Here is a 17,693-nt window from a genome sequence, read left to right as displayed (position 1 = left end):
ATTCTGATTTGGGGGGCATTCATCTTTGTCAGTGGTAGCTTAGCCTCTTAATTGTTTTGCTCTCAAGATACCTATCTGTAACTGTTTGTATAGTAGGTTTATAATACAGGTATTTTGTTCAGGGACACCCATTCCCCAATATTTTCCCCTTGGCATAAAGTATTTATGCTGTGCATTGTGATGTTTTTCATTTAGAGAAAATGACCGTGTTGCAATGGTTAATGGCGTTTCAATGGATAATGTCGAGCATGCGTTTGCTGTTCAGCAGCTGAGGAAAAGTGGGAAGAATGCCAAAATTGTAAGTGAATGTCTTGATTTAAGCTTACTTAAATTCCATAGTTACAGAGCAAAAGTGAAAAGGTGTAATGTCTGCTGTGAAATACATGCATGATGCAAGGTACTTGGATAATACCTGTGTGATGCTTCAGGTTTAAGTGATGATCATGACATGTTTATCATGTGGGTCACTCAAAATTTTTTTTTAAAATGTGAATGATGATGTTTGGGTAGTGTGCCACTGGATACTTCAGACTCCTTTTCTTTATGGTAAAGTTCTTCTCAGATTGCCAAAAGCTCAATTCTCAGCTTTTTTTAATATTTCTTTGCTTTCTTGAGTGCTCTTCTATCAAGTTTTTCAAAGGCTGGTGCATGCTAGAGGACTTTACCCGCTGTTCAGACACTAACATAGTTGGTTTTATGCTCACTAAGCAGTTTGCCAAAATAAAGTATAATTACCTTAATTCCTATAATTTTGTAGGCTTATTCAAAGTGGTTGGCTTTTGAACTTTGCAAAACGGAACAGGTCATCACTAAAGGGTAGTAATCCAGCTTTCTGTAGAAGTTTGAGATTTACATTACAAAAAATAGAACGCAAATGCACAATCTTTAACAATTTCTTAATTCAGGAAAACAGATTTCTAGGGCTTGTAGAAAAGCTTTTGTGCTGACAGATTTCTAGTGCTCTTGTGTGCTTTAATACAGTTGCAAAAAATTGAGTCGTGTTTTGCATTTGTAGATTCAGTGATTCTTTAAAGCTTACACAAAACAATGTGTGGCAAGCTGTGCAGGGCTTCCAGTATCTTAAGTATTTGGTGTGTAGATTTATGTAGAGAAAAGCAATTAATTAAAACTTCATGGTATAACTTGGTTCAGTTCTGTAACACATAGCAAATAAACCTCTAAACAGGGTTGGGTCTTATTCTAGAAACAGCTGTCTACGTTAGCGCAAACCAACTTTGAACTTTCAGTGGAAATGTTCCCTTTCCTCTGTGGCTTGCATAAAAACATTGCTTTGGAAGATTGGGAGGCTTCAAAGTTGAGGAGAATTGCTGTCAATAACACACTGAGTATACAGTAGATTACATGTTAGCAAAAGAAGTTTTTAGCAGGGCCGGTAGCTGATTTGTGGGTTTAAGCAAAGAGAGAGGGCATTCAAATATGCAGCTCTGTGAAGACAGAATATCACATTATGCTACAACGGCCGTTATTCTTACCCTTTTGCCACTTTTGCGGAAGCAAAAAAGGACTAAAACAACTGTAAAAACAAACATACCCCCTCCCCTCAAAAACAGGTTTCTAGTAATCTGTATTGATGAGTCTCCTGTATTAACTGAATAGAATTTTATAATGAGGATGCAAGAATTCAGAGCATTCACAAATACATCTGTATGTTTTCTTTTGAGTTTTGGGATTAGCTTGGCTTCTGACATCTAGTAACAGCATTAGCATTACACAGCCGGAGGCTGATATCTAGTGTTTGGTTGTAGACTATCCGAAGGATGAAGAAAATTCAGATTCCAGTGGCTCGACCAGAACCTGAACCAGTGTCTGAAAATGAGGATGATAGCTATGAAGAAGAGCTACGTGATCCAAGAAGCAGCCGTGGTGGTCCAAGTGCCAACAGAAGACATGAGAAGAGCTGGGTAAGAGATCGAAGTGCTAGCAGAGAGAGAAGCTTATCACCGAGATCAGACAGAAGGTCGGTTACTTCCAGTCAGCCTGCAAAACCTACCAAAGTAACACTGGTGAAATCGAGGAAAAATGAAGGTAACTTGTATGTAATTCTCTTGCTAAGACTTTTGCTGGTTTTTAAAGGCCAATTGCTTCAGTCAATGTTGTGTTAAGGGCTTTATGGACTGTATGAACAGTGCTGTTAACGGTTTGTTTGCCCATTTTACCAGGAGCTAGCTGAAAACTTAAACTGCTATTGTATTTCTGGTGGTATTTTTCATATTCCAAAACACATGTGCTTAATTAAGGGTAAAGTATTATATAGTGTAAACAAATCCCAACTGTGCACCTGACATCTGGGAGTCAGTTGCTACATACCTTCCATATATTTTACTTGAGTCTTCAGTGTCTGTCTTATTTGAAAGAGGGAAAATTGTAGGTAGCATCTAAATTAAGGTATTGAACAACACCTATGATTACAGGCAGAGTTAGAAAAGAGATTTATATAATGGTAACTCTATAGCGTAATTCCATACAACCCTTCATGTGCGAAGTTCACTCTCCTCGTTGTGTTTCTAGTGTAAATGTTGTCTAAAGCAGTGTTGTGAATCTTCAGATGCCTCCCTCCTTTTTTTTACTGTAGCTTCATCAGTTTCCTTTTTTCTTTTATTGCTGTTATATAAAGAGTATGGTCTACGGTTGGCAAGCCACATATTTGTGAAAGAGATATCACAGGATAGCCTGGCAGCAAGAGATGGCAATATTCAGGAAGGAGATGTTGTACTGAAGGTATAGTAAATGGTGGGGGTGTTTGTTCAAAGGGAAAACTCATTGATATAACTGTTCATAGAATTAGCTATCTCTTAATAGCATAGTTATTGTTAGTAGAAGATTTATCTTTTTTTATTAAATTTTTTCAAAGGTCAATAAATTTAAGTATAAATCAACCTCTCTAAGGAAAGGAAAATTATAAAGCCTTTGTGATTTTTGTTGTTGTTGTTATTCCCCAGGCCTTATTCAGGCAAATGGTGCCCACTGTAAATGCATAACAGAAAATATTTGGGATGGTATGAGACTTTGGCCCTACGTGCTTAGTTATACAATATAATGTTGTGGAATTGTGCTATTGAGCAACACTAAAACTTGCCTTCGGGTTGAATTTTGATTTTTGTAGAAATCAATATACCCAGGGATTTTCAATTCGTACTAACAATTTTTATTTCAAGATACTACTGTAAGTGTGTTGGTGCAGAAAAACATACCATTCCTTATTCCATTGAGTATAGCAGTGCTGGTTCAAAAACCATAACTAATACTTTAAAAGTTTTGTATTAGTGGTAGAGGCTTTGTCTTTGAAAGATAAAAATAATTTTCTATATTATGTTATAGTTTGGATGAGCCCAATAGTGTTCCATTGTATTGTGGTAATTTGATAAATACCTCTAGCTATTTCTAAATATCATCAGACAAAAAGCCACTATTTTTACTGGAGATTCACTGTTTTTTTCAGTAAGTTTTATATCTGCTCTTTTCTTACTCTGTTCCAGATAAATGGCACAGTGACAGAAAACATGTCCTTAGCAGATGCAAAAACACTAATAGAAAGGTCAAAAGGCAAGTTGAAGATGGTTGTTCAGCGAGATGAACGAGCTACACTGTTGAATGTCCCTGATCTTTCTGACAGTATTCATTCTGCTAATGCTTCAGAAAGAGATGGTGAGTATAGATAAACTTGATTTCCAAAAGGAGAGAAGAATTCCCTGTGGTGTGAAGATGTGAAATACCTAAGTGGGATGAGAGGGTGGGGAGGAGAAGAGTTAGGAGTAAGATTGTCATGTGGGTAAATTCTTGTTTGAATGTGATTGAAATCTACACCTTCAAAAACAGTGGAGAAAAAGATACAGTTCTTATTCTTGCAATTGTTCTTTCAGGAATATTAAGTTTAGTTGTTTTGAAATAATAAACATAGATTTAACATCTTCATAAAAATTCTCTGCAAAAGCTTATTTCCATTTGAGCAGGTCACGCCACCATTTTAATTACAATCATTTCATGAGAAAACAACTTTTATTTAACAGACATTTCAGAAATTCAGTCGCTGGCATCAGATCATTCCAACCGATCACATGACAGGCCCCGCCGCAGTCGTTCACGATCTCCTGACCAGAGGTCAGAGCCTTCAGACCATTCCAGACATTCTCCACAGCAGCCCAGCAACGGCAGGTGATGACAGCATTGTATTATTTCTAAATCAACTATTTAATGTGACATATAAGTTGTAGGAGTGCTTGGATTTATACAGTGTAACAAATGTGATGCAGAACTATGGTAGTAATAACATGGCATTCTTTCTGAAGAGATGCAGCTGACAATGATCCAAATTTTCTTAGACTTCAGGAGAAATTGAACCTTTAACTTCAGTGTTATCCCTTTTTTAAACATAATCTTAGAGCGTGGTTGTATGAATGTCAAAGTAAGTTTGATAGTGATATACATTATTGAAGCATATGCAATTATATTTTGGTGTTAGAACGCAGCTAGCTGCAAGCATATTTGAGATGACTAGTAGCACAGTTCTTATTGAATGTCCAACCTGGGTAAACTTGTTGAAATCTTGCTTTTTTAGGCATAGGCTTTTTATTTTCCTCACTAGCCTTCTTTAAAAGCTATCTTATGTTTCTGAATACATTTAATTCCTACAAAAGAAGGTGTATTGCACAGCAGATTTAGCTTTTGGAATGTAGTTTTTAATATTTGAACTTGGTAGTGGGACATTCATGGTAATTCTGAAGTAGGTAAGTCTAACTTTACATGAATTCAGAGAGAAGTAGTCTATTGTATGGTTTGGAATTTTTTCTTCTACCATGTGAAACTTTAGTCTTGAATAACATGCATCTGTCCTGTTTTGCATTTCCACAGTTTGTTGGAAATGGACTTTTTAATTTATTGAAATAGAATTTCAATGTTGGATTTTAGTCTGCTAAATATTTGTAAGAGAAAAGTTTACCTTCTGAGTGCTCATAGATGATGGAGCAAAAGTTAGAATTGATTTGTTGCAAATTCCAAATTCAGAGCCTGTATTTGAAGATTTTTAGATGCCGTCAAAAATTCTGAAAAACAAATTGCAGCTGGCTGTTCCATAAAACTAAGATAAGCCTCATTGGTTATTAATAACATTTTGTTTGCCCAAGGGGAAAATAACACACCTTCAAGGTTTTTAGAGTCTTTTAAGGGTTAATAAAACTGCAAGACGGATCTTGCCTACATGTGCACCTAGTTGGGGTTATGGATTACAGACATCGTCGCTTCTCTTACATGCGTGTCGTTTGGAGGGACCACAAGGCATAAAAGTTAGTTTTCAAGTAGGAACCCCACTTTAGTGGGAAAAACTTAAAAGCAGGGTTCCAAATGCAGGGACTTGATTGTGAAGGTTGTGAGGTCTCTGTCAGATTTAAAACCTTTATTTCTTGACATGCATTTCTAATGCAGTGTGAAAAGGGCTTGTGGAGGGAGGGGGGAAAAAAAAAAAATCCATCAAAACTGAAACTCTGACTTACCCTAGTATTAGTGCTTTCCTGTCCTATTACAGTGGTTTAGGTAGATGGTCACTTCCTCCCTGTGGACTACACTGTCAGAAGAATTAAATCCTTCCTGAGAAGGAACTTTGAAGTTATCTCAACTCTGAATGCATCCGCTATATCTACTTTATGAACAAGAGCTACCTTGGCATGGATTGACTTCCTGTTGGACATGTCCCTTTCAAGATCAGAAAAATCTGGGCCCTGAGCCACATAAAGAAAAACATGTTAAAAGCAGCTTCTCCTTGTAGTGGTTATTTGTGCAAGTTCAAATCTGCTGTAAGATCAAATTAGTTGCAACTGCTTCATTTTTTAAAGTTTGGTGAAAAATCTGGAGGGGGGGAAAAAAGCTTGAGAACAACAAGCTGAGGAAGAAAAGGTGCAAAAAGTCCTCAAACTGAGTTTGAGGACATAAAAAATGTATTGAAGATAATGCGTCTTTATTTAGACCGTGTTCTGCCAAACGTTTGTATGTTAATGAGGAGAGAAATTCCAGGGGAATCCTCTTACTCCTTTCATACAAGCTTAACTAGACTGACACTTAGGTGTGCACTTGAGTACAGAAATCTGCCAGCAGACTTGCTTCAGTATTGCTTTGGGGTCTGGCAGGGTCTTCAATGTTGTCCATCTTTCAGTATTCCATACTGGTGTGTACACCAGTGTGCCTGCAGTTTTCCTGGATATAGAATTTCCATAACAATTGCTATTTGAACATTCTGTCAAAGCACTAAGTAGCACTTGTAGTTTTCTTTAGTCCAGAGGAAATTCATAGATGTCACTTGAACAGTCTTTCTAAAACTCAGATTCTAGAACACGTTCTTTTTAATTTACTAATAAAAAGGACTTATTATGCTTGTATGGTTTTTTTCACTTGTGGAGGATTGAAAATTATCTATAGTCAGTCCTGAAAAGAATCCAGAGAATGAATCTTACAAATATCCAGATACAGATAAATACTCATAGCCGTGGAGACTTGGAAAACTTATAGCCAGCTGATGCTGAATTAGGCACTAAGTGAAATATAAGATGCAAATATGTCCTGGTTTTGAGGAGGAGCTATCTGAGCGGATCGTGTTTTAAAGGTTAAGTACAGTTTTAAAAGATGCATGTAATTTTAAAGATATGCAGAACAACAACTGTTTAGGCAGAGAAAAAAAATGCATCTTTTATGGAATGTCAGATAACATAAGACAACTTTGTATAATCTGCGAAGAGCTGTACTTAAAAAGCTAGAATGAGCAAAAGAGGTCTCTGCACCCTAAGTTGGAGAGTACTTGAGGGGAAAGTATCTTATATACTCTTTCTTACCTATCTGGTCTTGCTGCTGGCAGTAACCAGTTGTTGAGCTAGATAAGCTTTTGGTGTGACTCATCCTGAAAAGTGGCATTTACAGCCAGGTGCTGGCAAGCCTGCCAAATTATGTCTCTGGGCTGCCCTTTACCAATCAAAAGAAATCCCCCTTGGGAACTCTCTCCTGTGCTGCCTTCCTCACCCGGGTACTGGAATAGGAAAAAGATTTTCTGATATGTTTAACACTTCAGCCTCAGCAAGAAAGATGTGGTAGCTTCAAGAAATCCCTGTAGATGTCATCCTTATTTCCGGAAGGATGAGGTTGACTTCCATAATACAGTTGTCAATTTATAGATAGCATGAGAGACTTGTTGTTCTGTTCATTTTCAAAACAAGTTGAAAAACTGGAATATAGGACAAAAATCTACCCTATTTTGAATGCACTTAGGAAGATGCCTCTTGGCTCTTACTGTCTTCTCATGCTAAACAGTTTGAGATGTGCTAAAAACACATTTGTAAAGAGCCTGCATGTTCATATTTTTCAAAACTTTTTCTGTGCAAACAAACATTCTGTGTGTTGCAGACAATCTTTTTTTGTTCTGAAGTAATAGCCACAGTTAATGGCACTAGTGTGTAGCTGACTGCATTTTGTGACTGAAAGTTATTTAAAAATCCTTCTCTTAGGCATACTTTAAAAAAAAAAAAAAGAGGGAGGAAGTGAGGTAAAGGGGGCCCTTACACAGCACAGATGTTAAACAATAGTGTCACAGTGCACACAGTGAACAATACTTTTGTCTCTTGGGAAGTGCAGCTGTCAGTTTTTAACAAGTTTCCATCATCTAGAACCAGTGACAGCATCAAGTTGTTTCCTGTATTGTCTTGCAATGTGAAATAGTCAGTGCTTACTGGACAACGTAAGCAAAATCAAGAAAAAGTCTACTCTCCTGCTGTTCTGATTTTTCCTTTTTGTTCTATCAGAATTGTGTTTATCAGCTTTTTCCCATTTAAACTTTGTTGTCTTACGTAGAGTAGAACTGACCTTTTGCAGGCATTTTACTTGGCAGGGTGTATTTGCCTACATGCATAGCAGTAGCCCAGTCTAGAAGCCTATTGCTTCAGATATTTACCTAACTCTATTTTGTGCTGTGCTCTGTGTCTGTATTTTAGTTACTGTTATTGAGAGCTATTTTCTTCCATACTTATGCTCTTTTTTGATATGTGCAGGTATAAAAGCAGCATAAAATTACAGTGGTTTGGGACAATGTGGAGAGAAAACGTAAAATGAACTTTGTCCTTGTGTAGTAACTGCAGTATTTTTGGCCTTATTTTTAAAGCAAAACAGATACTACTATTTTGGAATAACACTTCTGTTAAGCATTAGGAGATGCTTGGAAACAGGTAGAGAGGGCTCGGGGAAATGTACTGTAATGTCTCATTAACTAGTGCTCATTACTCAAAAATCTCTGGACGGGAAGGGGAATTAGTTGTAGCTTACACTACTACAGGACTTTTTTTGTTTGTAAGACACTTAGTATGCATTTAAACAGCTAAATGTATGTGTCTGTTTTTAACAAGCCAGGAACTATTTTCAAGGGAATGAGGAGCCCAGTTATATTTTAGTCTAGTGCTGGAAGTAAAATATATAAGCTCTTAGCTTATGCACTTAATTTTATGTACAAATGAAAATAAGCTGGAAATCTGAAAGAGGAATTAGAAATTTTTTATCGGTGAAGTTGGGGAGCAGAGTAGAAGGATAAATGCTTACTTTTCATTTTGCTAGACGTAATGGTTTTAGCATCATTTTAATCAACTCTGGAAGCCCCCCAAAAGGGGTTTATCTGAATAAAAAAGGCACAAATAATGATTTTAAAAATTAGGCTGCTGTACTTGTTTTTACCAATGACTTATAACGAGATGATTGTTTACAGTGCAAGGATGCCTGTGTCTTCCCAGATTGTTGTGATGATTGCAGTATTTTTCTGTATTCTGTTGTTTTGGGTTTTTTTTTTTAGCTGCCTTCAGGCACACAGTTTTAAAACTGGCAGAAGAAAGTACTGAAAAGTCTTAGTATGTCTTGACTGAATAGCTAAGCTTTGTTTCTGATGTTTCAAACCTCACATTACTTCAGGAAAGTACATTCTGCTTGTATTTATATGTTTACTATTTCTTTTATTCTTTCTTGCACATCTTGGATGAGTAGATTTGCTGAGGTCTGTTTTCCTAAGTCATACTTCCAACTCTTGAAGTAGCATTTCTGATTAAAATAAACAGTCTTTACTCTGTGTAATGGATTTTTTGGATACGTTTGTACTTTATGGAAAGTGATACTCATTATTGCCTAGGAGCACCATCTAGCTGTTAGTAGTGAGAAACTTTTCTTTTTTTCTCCCCAATACAGACCTCTCCTTTATGAGAGGAGATGGACTTGCACCTACTGACCAAGCTGTTGTTATCTTTGAGGAAGTACCTATTTTCCCCTCCTTGGCAATTAAATCTGATATTATATAAAAGGTTGTGATTTGTTTGTCTGTCTTGTCTCAAATACTTTCTATATCCTTGCTTATTTGCCAACTCTTAGAAATTGAATATATATTTTGAGCATCTCAAATGACTTTTTTTTTTTTTAAATGTACATGCTCTGGAATTAAGACTGTCTCTTTGGTGTATTGATCTACTTCTGATTTTCTAGCTGATTATTAATGTTCATCTGCTCCAACCCTATTAAATTATTTACTATTCAACAGATAGCAGTGTAACAGTTAACATTTTGACATACAGCGTATGTTCTGTTCAGTTCTGCTATGGTACAGCTGGAGGCTGTACATATAGCAATATGAAAATACCTGATCTTTTGAGGTAAAGGAATAGGCATGTTCTTTTGAGCTTTAGTTGCTCTCATCATTTAAAGAACAAGAGATACTTTTTTCTTTTTTAACTTGTCATATATGCCTTTGTTTTACACTGTAACATATACAGGAAATGCGTAAGAAGCAGCGAGTTGTATTTTAGTAAAAAGACATGGATGAATGCATGTATAAGTACTCCTGTCTTGTCATAGCTGTGGATTAAAGGCCTCATCCTCTCGGAAGAGAGAGGGGGCATGTTTGTGTTCTACCTTTTATCTCTGCAAAGCCATACCAAGAGCCACACCAGCAGCACTCGCGTTCCAGGGCAGCTGCCACACAACGGAGCAGATAAATTAGCTTGATCACAGCAAAGCCTAAGAATTAAGTCTAAAAATCCATGATCTCACGCCTCCCTGTAGAAAAAGACCATCGTAACTGCTCTTCTCCTGTTCTTCCCTTTGCTTCTCAATTTCTTATATAGCTTTCAATATACAGCACGCGTATGACTTCTGTGCTCGAAGCAGAGAGCAGTCTGTTTCACCATGTCCTTCCTGTTTCTAAATAGCCATGTCTAGAGAAGTACTTTATTAACATGAAGTTATAGACAAAATGCTCAGATTTAGAAATGGTAAAAATTATTAATAATGTGGTAATCTAAGAACAAAACATTGTTAAATAGTAATTGGTAATTCCTTACCCACCAAACCTGAACTTCGTGAATGAAAGGATTTATTGTTTAGTCTTAGTAGACCAATGTCATAGAAACAATTCTATATGCAGAGTGGAATTTTTTTTTTCTAATATAGTCTTCGAAGCAGAGAAGATGAGAGAATAACTAAACCAGGAGCTATCTCTACACCTGTAAAGAATGCAGATGATATTTCTAAAACTATGGAAGAGGTGGCAGTTGAAAGAACTGAAAAACAAACTCCACCACTCCCAGGTAAAAACATTAAAATATATTAATTAATGGATTATAGAATGGATGACCAGTAAAGACTTCATGCCATTGCGTATTTGTGGAATGATTTTTAAAGTCTTAAAACAGACCAAGGCATGCAGCAGTAGTAGTTTGAGTGTTTCTGATATTTTTATTTCAAAAATTGAATTCTTGAGGGAAGAGTTCCGATGGAAAATGAACAAGTTACGTCAGATAAATCAAGGTGAGAAACAGCAGGGTTGAAAGTAGTCTTGCGAGCATGAAGCCGCCTAGTTCTTGTAGTTTTATGGTGTTCAGAGTACTGATGAAGTACAAAGGAAGTTTTGGGTGTTTTACTGAAGTTATAATTAGGCCAGTAATCACACTGCTTTGAATGGCACGGTGAGAGTGTTTTCTGTTGTTGTAAGTTTCTAATATTTCACTTTGAAGTGGGTTTAAGTGGGGTAGAGGAAGGTTACTAAAGAAGTCGTTAAGCTCTTAATTAAGTTAAGTTTTACTTTCTCATCTTTAAATGACCAAATGGACATTTGAAATCTTTTGATATTTTAATAGAACCAAAGCCAGTGTATGCACAAGGAGGTCAGCCAGATGTGGATTTACCAGTCAGTCCATCTGATGGTCCTTTACCCAACTCGACCCACGAAGATGGAATGCTTCGGTAATGTAACTCTAAACTCTCTTCGAATCTGCCTGGTCCTTGAGCAAACCAAGCTTTTATCCAACGTGATGAATAACCTGTATAAATGGTCTGATGTAAAGTCCAATATGCTGTCCTGACACTTCTGTTCAGGAATATTAGGTTGAAAACTTTAGGGTTTATTCCTGAGCCTTGTTGGCACTTACATTATGTAATATACAATTAAGGCTATTAATTTTCTATGGAAATTAGCAGTTACAATGATCAACTGGTGAAAAGTATTTGCAGTGTTTATCTCTCCCTGGGCACCCACATGCTTCCTGGCCTGTGCCCATCTCCAGAGAGAGGAGAGATACTGTAGCATATTCTTTTCCTTTCATAATTGGAGAGCAATGAATAAAGGTCACTGCAGAAATGTGCAAAGTCATGACGTGGAAATGAGTCTACTTCAGCTGGGATCTCCTTTATGGACATTAGCGTACATGAGAATAGATTGTAGTTTGGTTTCATCTCAAATTCATCTTAATCTCTTTAGAGCCAAAATAGATTTATATGCCAGCACAGCTCTTTAAAAGGAGGAACATTTTCAGAAGAGAGTGTCGAAGTGCCTCACTTAAATCACTGTATGAGTCTAAGACTAACAAACTCCACTAAACAAGTAAATACGGGTGGGTTTTTTGAAGTGCTGCTAATGAGTGTGTTGTAATGCTGCAGTTGATAAGCAGGTAATGGTATGCATAGCATAATATCCTCTAATTAAAATGATAGGCAAATTAGTTCTTTGCATATGTTCAGTGTCAAATTTACCAGGATGTTTTGTGCTATTACACCTCTAAGTGGAATATTTTCTAAATCTCTAGGCCAAGCATGAAACTGGTCAAATTCAGAAAAGGAGATAGTGTGGGCTTGCGACTAGCAGGTGGCAATGATGTCGGCATATTTGTAGCTGGTGTTCTAGAAGACAGCCCTGCAGCAAAAGAAGGATTAGAGGAAGGGGACCAGATTCTCCGGGTACGTCAAAAACAATAACAGTACAAATGTTTTGTTGTACCAAAGTAGGTTTTCCTTTTTTAGTATTGAATATATTGCCTTTGTAGTTCACACAGGTTTTTTTCTGTATGTACTTATTAGGTGACTTAATAGCAGCAAAATTTCCTGTTACTGTACTGTTGCTAGGAAGGTTAGTAAGTTTTACATCCAATTGCTTAGACTAATTCAGTTGATAAAGTTGTTTGGTTTTTTTAACTGTTGGGTCACTAAATTCTCAGAGGACTCTGTTACTGATGTTTATAGGTGCTCCATAATATTGATCTAAAGAATATAAAATTAACAGCTGGCTATTATCCTGGAAGCTATGCTTTTATCAGGAAATAAAGTGGGAGTATTTAGAGGTACAAGGGACATCTTGAGATACATGTACTTGGCGTGTATGTATGAAACTGAATTAAAAAAATATTATCAATAAGTTAATTTAGATTTCCCATTGTATAGTTAAATCTCTGTTATAATATAATGTTGTATGCTAAATCAAACTGATTACTTCATTGATACCAGGTAAATAACGTAGACTTCACAAATATCATCAGAGAAGAAGCTGTCCTTTTTTTGCTTGATCTTCCTAAAGGCGAAGAAGTAACCATTTTGGCACAGAAGAAAAAAGATGGTAAATATTTGTGTATTGGGAGCAATGTAGTAGACTGCTTGGAATAACATAAAAATTATAGTGAATGACTAACTTCTGGCTTGCAGGAAATTGGCACCTTATGAAGACTATTAAGTTGTTCTGGCTTTGGGATAGGTTACTACTACAAATGGACTAGAGGTTGATATTGTAACAGTACACCACCACACCCCCCAAACAAAACAATCTAAAAAAACCCCACCAAAAATAACCCCTAGCATCTGACAAAAGTATTGGCATTAAACCCTGAGGGGAGCAGGAGAGTCTGTTGTAGTTATGCTGTTTAAAATGTGTGATTACGCTGATGTGTGTGTACACACAAACTTCTTTCCCAGTAAGATTCATTCCTTCCAGGGGAACTGAATTAAGCTTGCACTAGCACCAAATTTTTGACCATGAAAGCTGAATTTATGTTGGTAGAGTTTGCTATTAATAGTTATGCTGCTTAAAATAGAGCAGTTCTGAGACAGTGAGGTTTCTTGAAGTAATATTGTATATTTGAAACAAGGAGAATTAAGTTGAGGCACTGTTTTGAGTAATTCTTGTGAGCATTAGGATATCACTTGAACTTACGTAACACTTTATATTTGGGGGTTTCTTTTTCTTTTTTAGTTTATCGTCGCATTGTTGAGTCTGATGTAGGGGATTCTTTCTATATCAGAACTCATTTTGAATATGAAAAGGAATCTCCTTATGGACTAAGTTTCAACAAAGGTGAAGTGTTCCGGGTGGTGGACACTCTGTACAATGGCAAACTGGGTTCATGGCTGGCAATTCGAATTGGCAAGAATCATAAGGAAGTTGAAAGAGGTATCATACCTAACAAAAACAGGTACGATCTTAAAGTACTTAAATTGTTGTTTTAAAACTATGATTTTGAATTCTGTATCTGTATAATGAATGACTGCACTTGTCTACAGGACCCTAGTTTATAGAACTGCTTTAGTCAGGAAAAAGTGACAAAGTGTTAAAACAAACTGAAGTTAAGTATCTGATCTATGGATTGGCTTTTGACTCTTGTACAGTCCACAAAAAACCTTAAAACTTTCTTTTCGATACAAGAGATGAGGCTACGTAAAGCTTTAGAAATGTGGTATCAGCCTCAGTAGTTCGATCTTGTACTTTCTAATACAGAAACAACGAAAGCTTGATTCAGCCAGGTGGTAGTGTGTTTTGGAAGTATAAGCTTGCTAGTCAAGCATTACTTCAGAAGCTGACTTCCTTGATAACTGGTTGGGATTTGTTGTCATCTTAGAGCTGAACAACTAGCTAGTGTACAGTACACGCTTCCAAAGACAGCAGGAGGAGATCGAGCGGATTTTTGGAGATTCCGAGGTTTGCGTAGCTCAAAAAGAAATCTCCGAAAAAGCAGAGAAGATCTTTCTGCCCAGCCTGTTCAGACAAAGTTTCCTGCCTATGAAAGAGTTGTTCTTCGGGAAGGTATGGCTTTATTTCTACTGTTGCAGGTTAACAGGTTTGTGTGGTTTGCTTTGTATTAGCCTATGTATTTAAGAGTATCTTGCATTTGTTTTAAGCAGTCAATATATTTTGACTTTTTTTTCCCCTGTAATTCTAGCTGGGTTTCTCAGACCTGTAACCATTTTTGGTCCAATAGCTGATGTTGCGCGGGAGAAACTTGCTAGAGAAGAACCAGATATCTTTCAAATTGCAAGTAAGTGTGAGATCAGGTTTTTCTGCAGTTACAAAACAGTCAACTTTCTCTTGCTAGATTGTTTGTTTCTACATTATAACTTTAGCTGTTAACATGTTTAACAAGATTTTGACGATGTAAAGGAACAGACTAAATGTAAGCTCTTTCCCTGTTTGGTTGCTGATAATTCTCTGAAGGTAAAAGTAATATTAGTTCTATTTATAGCCTTGTCAAATTTCATTTTAATTCAGTACCTTATTCTATTTCTAAGTGCTTTTGTAAAGATGTAGTGATTTTTATGGCCAAATTGGTGGGTAGATTTTCATGTATTATTTTGAAGCAGGAGGAGTATCTTCAATCTGAATTGACAATTTGAGCTGTGAAATGGTTTGTTATGAGGGAATGTAGAATATGTTGTAAACTTACAACAGGTTTTTACTGTGTTCCTCTTTACCAGAAAGTGAACCAAGAGATGCTGGTACTGACCAACGTAGTTCTGGCATTATTCGTCTTCACACTATAAAACAGATAATTGATAGAGTAAGTCTTTTATTGTCACTGTACTTTTAACACAAGAAGAGTAAAACTGGTATCACCCAGTAAAGTGTTGGGTGTTTTAAATGTAGAAGAACTAATGAGTGTTTGCTTTAAAAACAACTTTCTCATCTTTCTGTTGGTTAATTAAAAAAAACACCATCCCTTTCCTTCTCCATATTAATAACTGCAGCCTAGAAGTAATTCTAGGCTTTGTTGCAGGGAGTGTTGTCCTCTCTCCATTAAGGCTGTTTTAAGCTGTTTCCTCTTTCACTTAAAGCTGTGGTGTGACATTACAGCTAGAAATTGTTACTTTTATTTATGGAGTCATTAGTCTTCCCCCAGCCCAATTTACAAATTGATAACTTGACATCATTTTTTGTGCAAGGACTAGGGGAAAGGGTCCTTCAATCTCACTTCCTTGATATCCTTAAAACTTCTGACATTAGTTCATGGTACGAGGCTCTACTCCTCACCTTTTTATTTCCTTACTTCAACTGCAAGCCTTTCAGATGCCCAAGAGGGGTGGGGGGGAGCTGTTCTAGCAGCAAAGCGGGGATACTGTGTGCTGTGCTTGAGAGAAATCTTGCACTGGATGAAAGCTGGCCAAGTTGTTGCATTCAGAGTGATTTTTTTTTTTTTTTTTTTTTTGAAAAGGAAGATGGAGGTGTGTAATGAGACTAGGTCTTCTTTCAATCTTTCCTTTTTTCCTATTAGCAGAATACTAATAGGAAACTACTTATTTTTAGTTTAGTGCCTGCTTACTTTGAGGAGATTTTTTTTAAATAGGGAGTTAAATATTAAAAAGCTCATAGTTACACAACTACAGTTCAAAATGTGTATGCCTGTGTAGCCTGGTATTGGAACTGGTTTGGTTTCTATGATTCTATTATTCAAATAGGAAAAGAATTTAAATCAATACTTTGAAACAACGAACTCTGTAAAGGTAATACAAAACAAATTTGTGGAGGATGTTTAAAAAAAATAAATGTAGTATATAAGTGATTCACTTTCTTGCCTCTGTCCTTTTTATCACAACAGGACAAACATGCTTTATTAGATGTCACTCCTAATGCAGTGGACCGTCTGAATTATGCCCAGTGGTATCCTATTGTAGTGTTCCTAAATCCTGATTCTAAGCAGGGTGTAAAGACTATGAGAATGAGGTTGTGCCCAGAATCACGAAAAAGTGCCAGAAAGCTGTATGAAAGAGCTCACAAGCTACGCAAAAATAATCACCATCTCTTTACAAGTAAGTAATTGGATATACTGCGTTAGTATTTCCGAGAGAGGGAGAAATGAGATGAGAGTAACTTCTTTCTCCAGACTTTTCTGCAAATGGACCAAGTCAAGCAGTTGTTGACTTGTTCAGGCTCACCCATTCCATAACCAATAGTTTATTGATGTGTGCATTGTTTGCACATGACTGCACAAACGTAAAGCAATCTGAAACATCAAAATGACATTTCTGATAGATCTGGTGGCTTTGCAGCATCATCAGCCAAAGTCAAACATTTGAATAAATAGGAAGATGATGTAATTTTTTTTTTTGTCTGGCTAAACTGAAGCCTCACTTTATTCTAAGCTACTGTTAACTCAGTATTTCCTATGGGATAAAATGTCCCAAACCACATCAGGCCTTATGGTTGCTTTGAATACTAATACTTACATTACTATTTAAATCTCATAGTTTTAACCTACCAGTTTATATTGCTTTTATTACTGGTGGTACAGATCCTTCTCATAGTTCTGCAGAAATCATAAGTCAAACTAACCTGCTGTACTTCTAGCTACCATTAACTTGAATTCAATGAATGAAGGATGGTATGGAGCTCTAAAGGAAGCAATTCAGCAACAACAGAACCAACTAGTGTGGGTTTCAGAAGGAAAGGTAAGAAATAATATGTTTGGGGAGAAATGACAAAACTGTATGTATGAGAGGGTTTTTGTTCTTTCATTCTTACTGGTATTACAGATATGGGCAAATACTTGTGGAGTGAAGTTTGTTTTCCTTTTTTCCTCCTCGTTTTAACCATCATTTGAAGATCTAAAGCAGTAATGCCTCGTGGCTGTGTGAACTGCTCAAAACTGATTTGTCACTATATTAGTGCAGTTACTCTGTTAATGAGGGCTGTACAGTTGTCCTTGTGCATATAGCAGTGTAGTAAGTGAGAGTATTTGCCCATTGCCACTGTTAAGTGGAGGATATATTATTGCTTGGAAGACTTTATGGGGATTGGATGCTTTTTCATGAAAGAACTTCTCGGTGTTCTGCTGCATTGGTACTAGGGGCTGGGATTGCCTGATGATGAATTATTTTTTTGTTAACAAAAGCAAGTGGCATATTCATGTTCTTTCTGACCTTTCTCTCAGTTGTGAGAACATAGATACAAAATCACAAGTTAGTATTATATGTTCCCTACTAAAACTTCACTTGCCTTCTCAAGCTGCATGTTACACCATGCACATTAGATCCATCCTCTTGAAGAACTAATATCAAGCAGTGCCAACTACAAGTAAGCAAATGATGGATCAGCTATTGCAATGTGTTTCTTAATATTTGGATTGTCTATTTCTGTTCAGATT

At 36.6% G+C, this 17,693-nt stretch overlaps 1 protein-coding gene across 2 annotated transcripts in view; it reads left to right on the top strand.

Annotated features, from left to right (window-relative positions):
- The window catches only part of TJP1 (tight junction protein 1), a 165,062-nt gene that overhangs the window by 129,197 nt on the left and 18,172 nt on the right, over positions 1–17,693 (top strand). For both annotated transcript variants that reach the window (XM_050903692.1, XM_050903691.1), the window contains exons 5-19: positions 196–298; positions 1,767–2,046; positions 2,636–2,739; positions 3,498–3,666; positions 4,029–4,173; positions 10,471–10,607; positions 11,157–11,262; positions 12,102–12,252; positions 12,796–12,904; positions 13,535–13,754; positions 14,178–14,362; positions 14,499–14,594; positions 15,031–15,113; positions 16,149–16,359; positions 16,898–16,998. In XM_050903692.1, the coding sequence (XP_050759649.1) occupies positions 196–298; positions 1,767–2,046; positions 2,636–2,739; positions 3,498–3,666; positions 4,029–4,173; positions 10,471–10,607; positions 11,157–11,262; positions 12,102–12,252; positions 12,796–12,904; positions 13,535–13,754; positions 14,178–14,362; positions 14,499–14,594; positions 15,031–15,113; positions 16,149–16,359; positions 16,898–16,998 (2,200 nt within the window). The remainder of the gene's footprint in view (positions 1–195; positions 299–1,766; positions 2,047–2,635; positions 2,740–3,497; positions 3,667–4,028; positions 4,174–10,470; positions 10,608–11,156; positions 11,263–12,101; positions 12,253–12,795; positions 12,905–13,534; positions 13,755–14,177; positions 14,363–14,498; positions 14,595–15,030; positions 15,114–16,148; positions 16,360–16,897; positions 16,999–17,693) is intronic.

The sequence above is a fragment of the Gymnogyps californianus genome, chromosome 11 (genome assembly GCF_018139145.2).
Source record: "Gymnogyps californianus isolate 813 chromosome 11, ASM1813914v2, whole genome shotgun sequence".
Classification (NCBI taxonomy): domain Eukaryota; kingdom Metazoa; phylum Chordata; class Aves; order Accipitriformes; family Cathartidae; genus Gymnogyps; species Gymnogyps californianus.
This window is presented reverse-complemented; position numbering and strand designations above follow the sequence as displayed.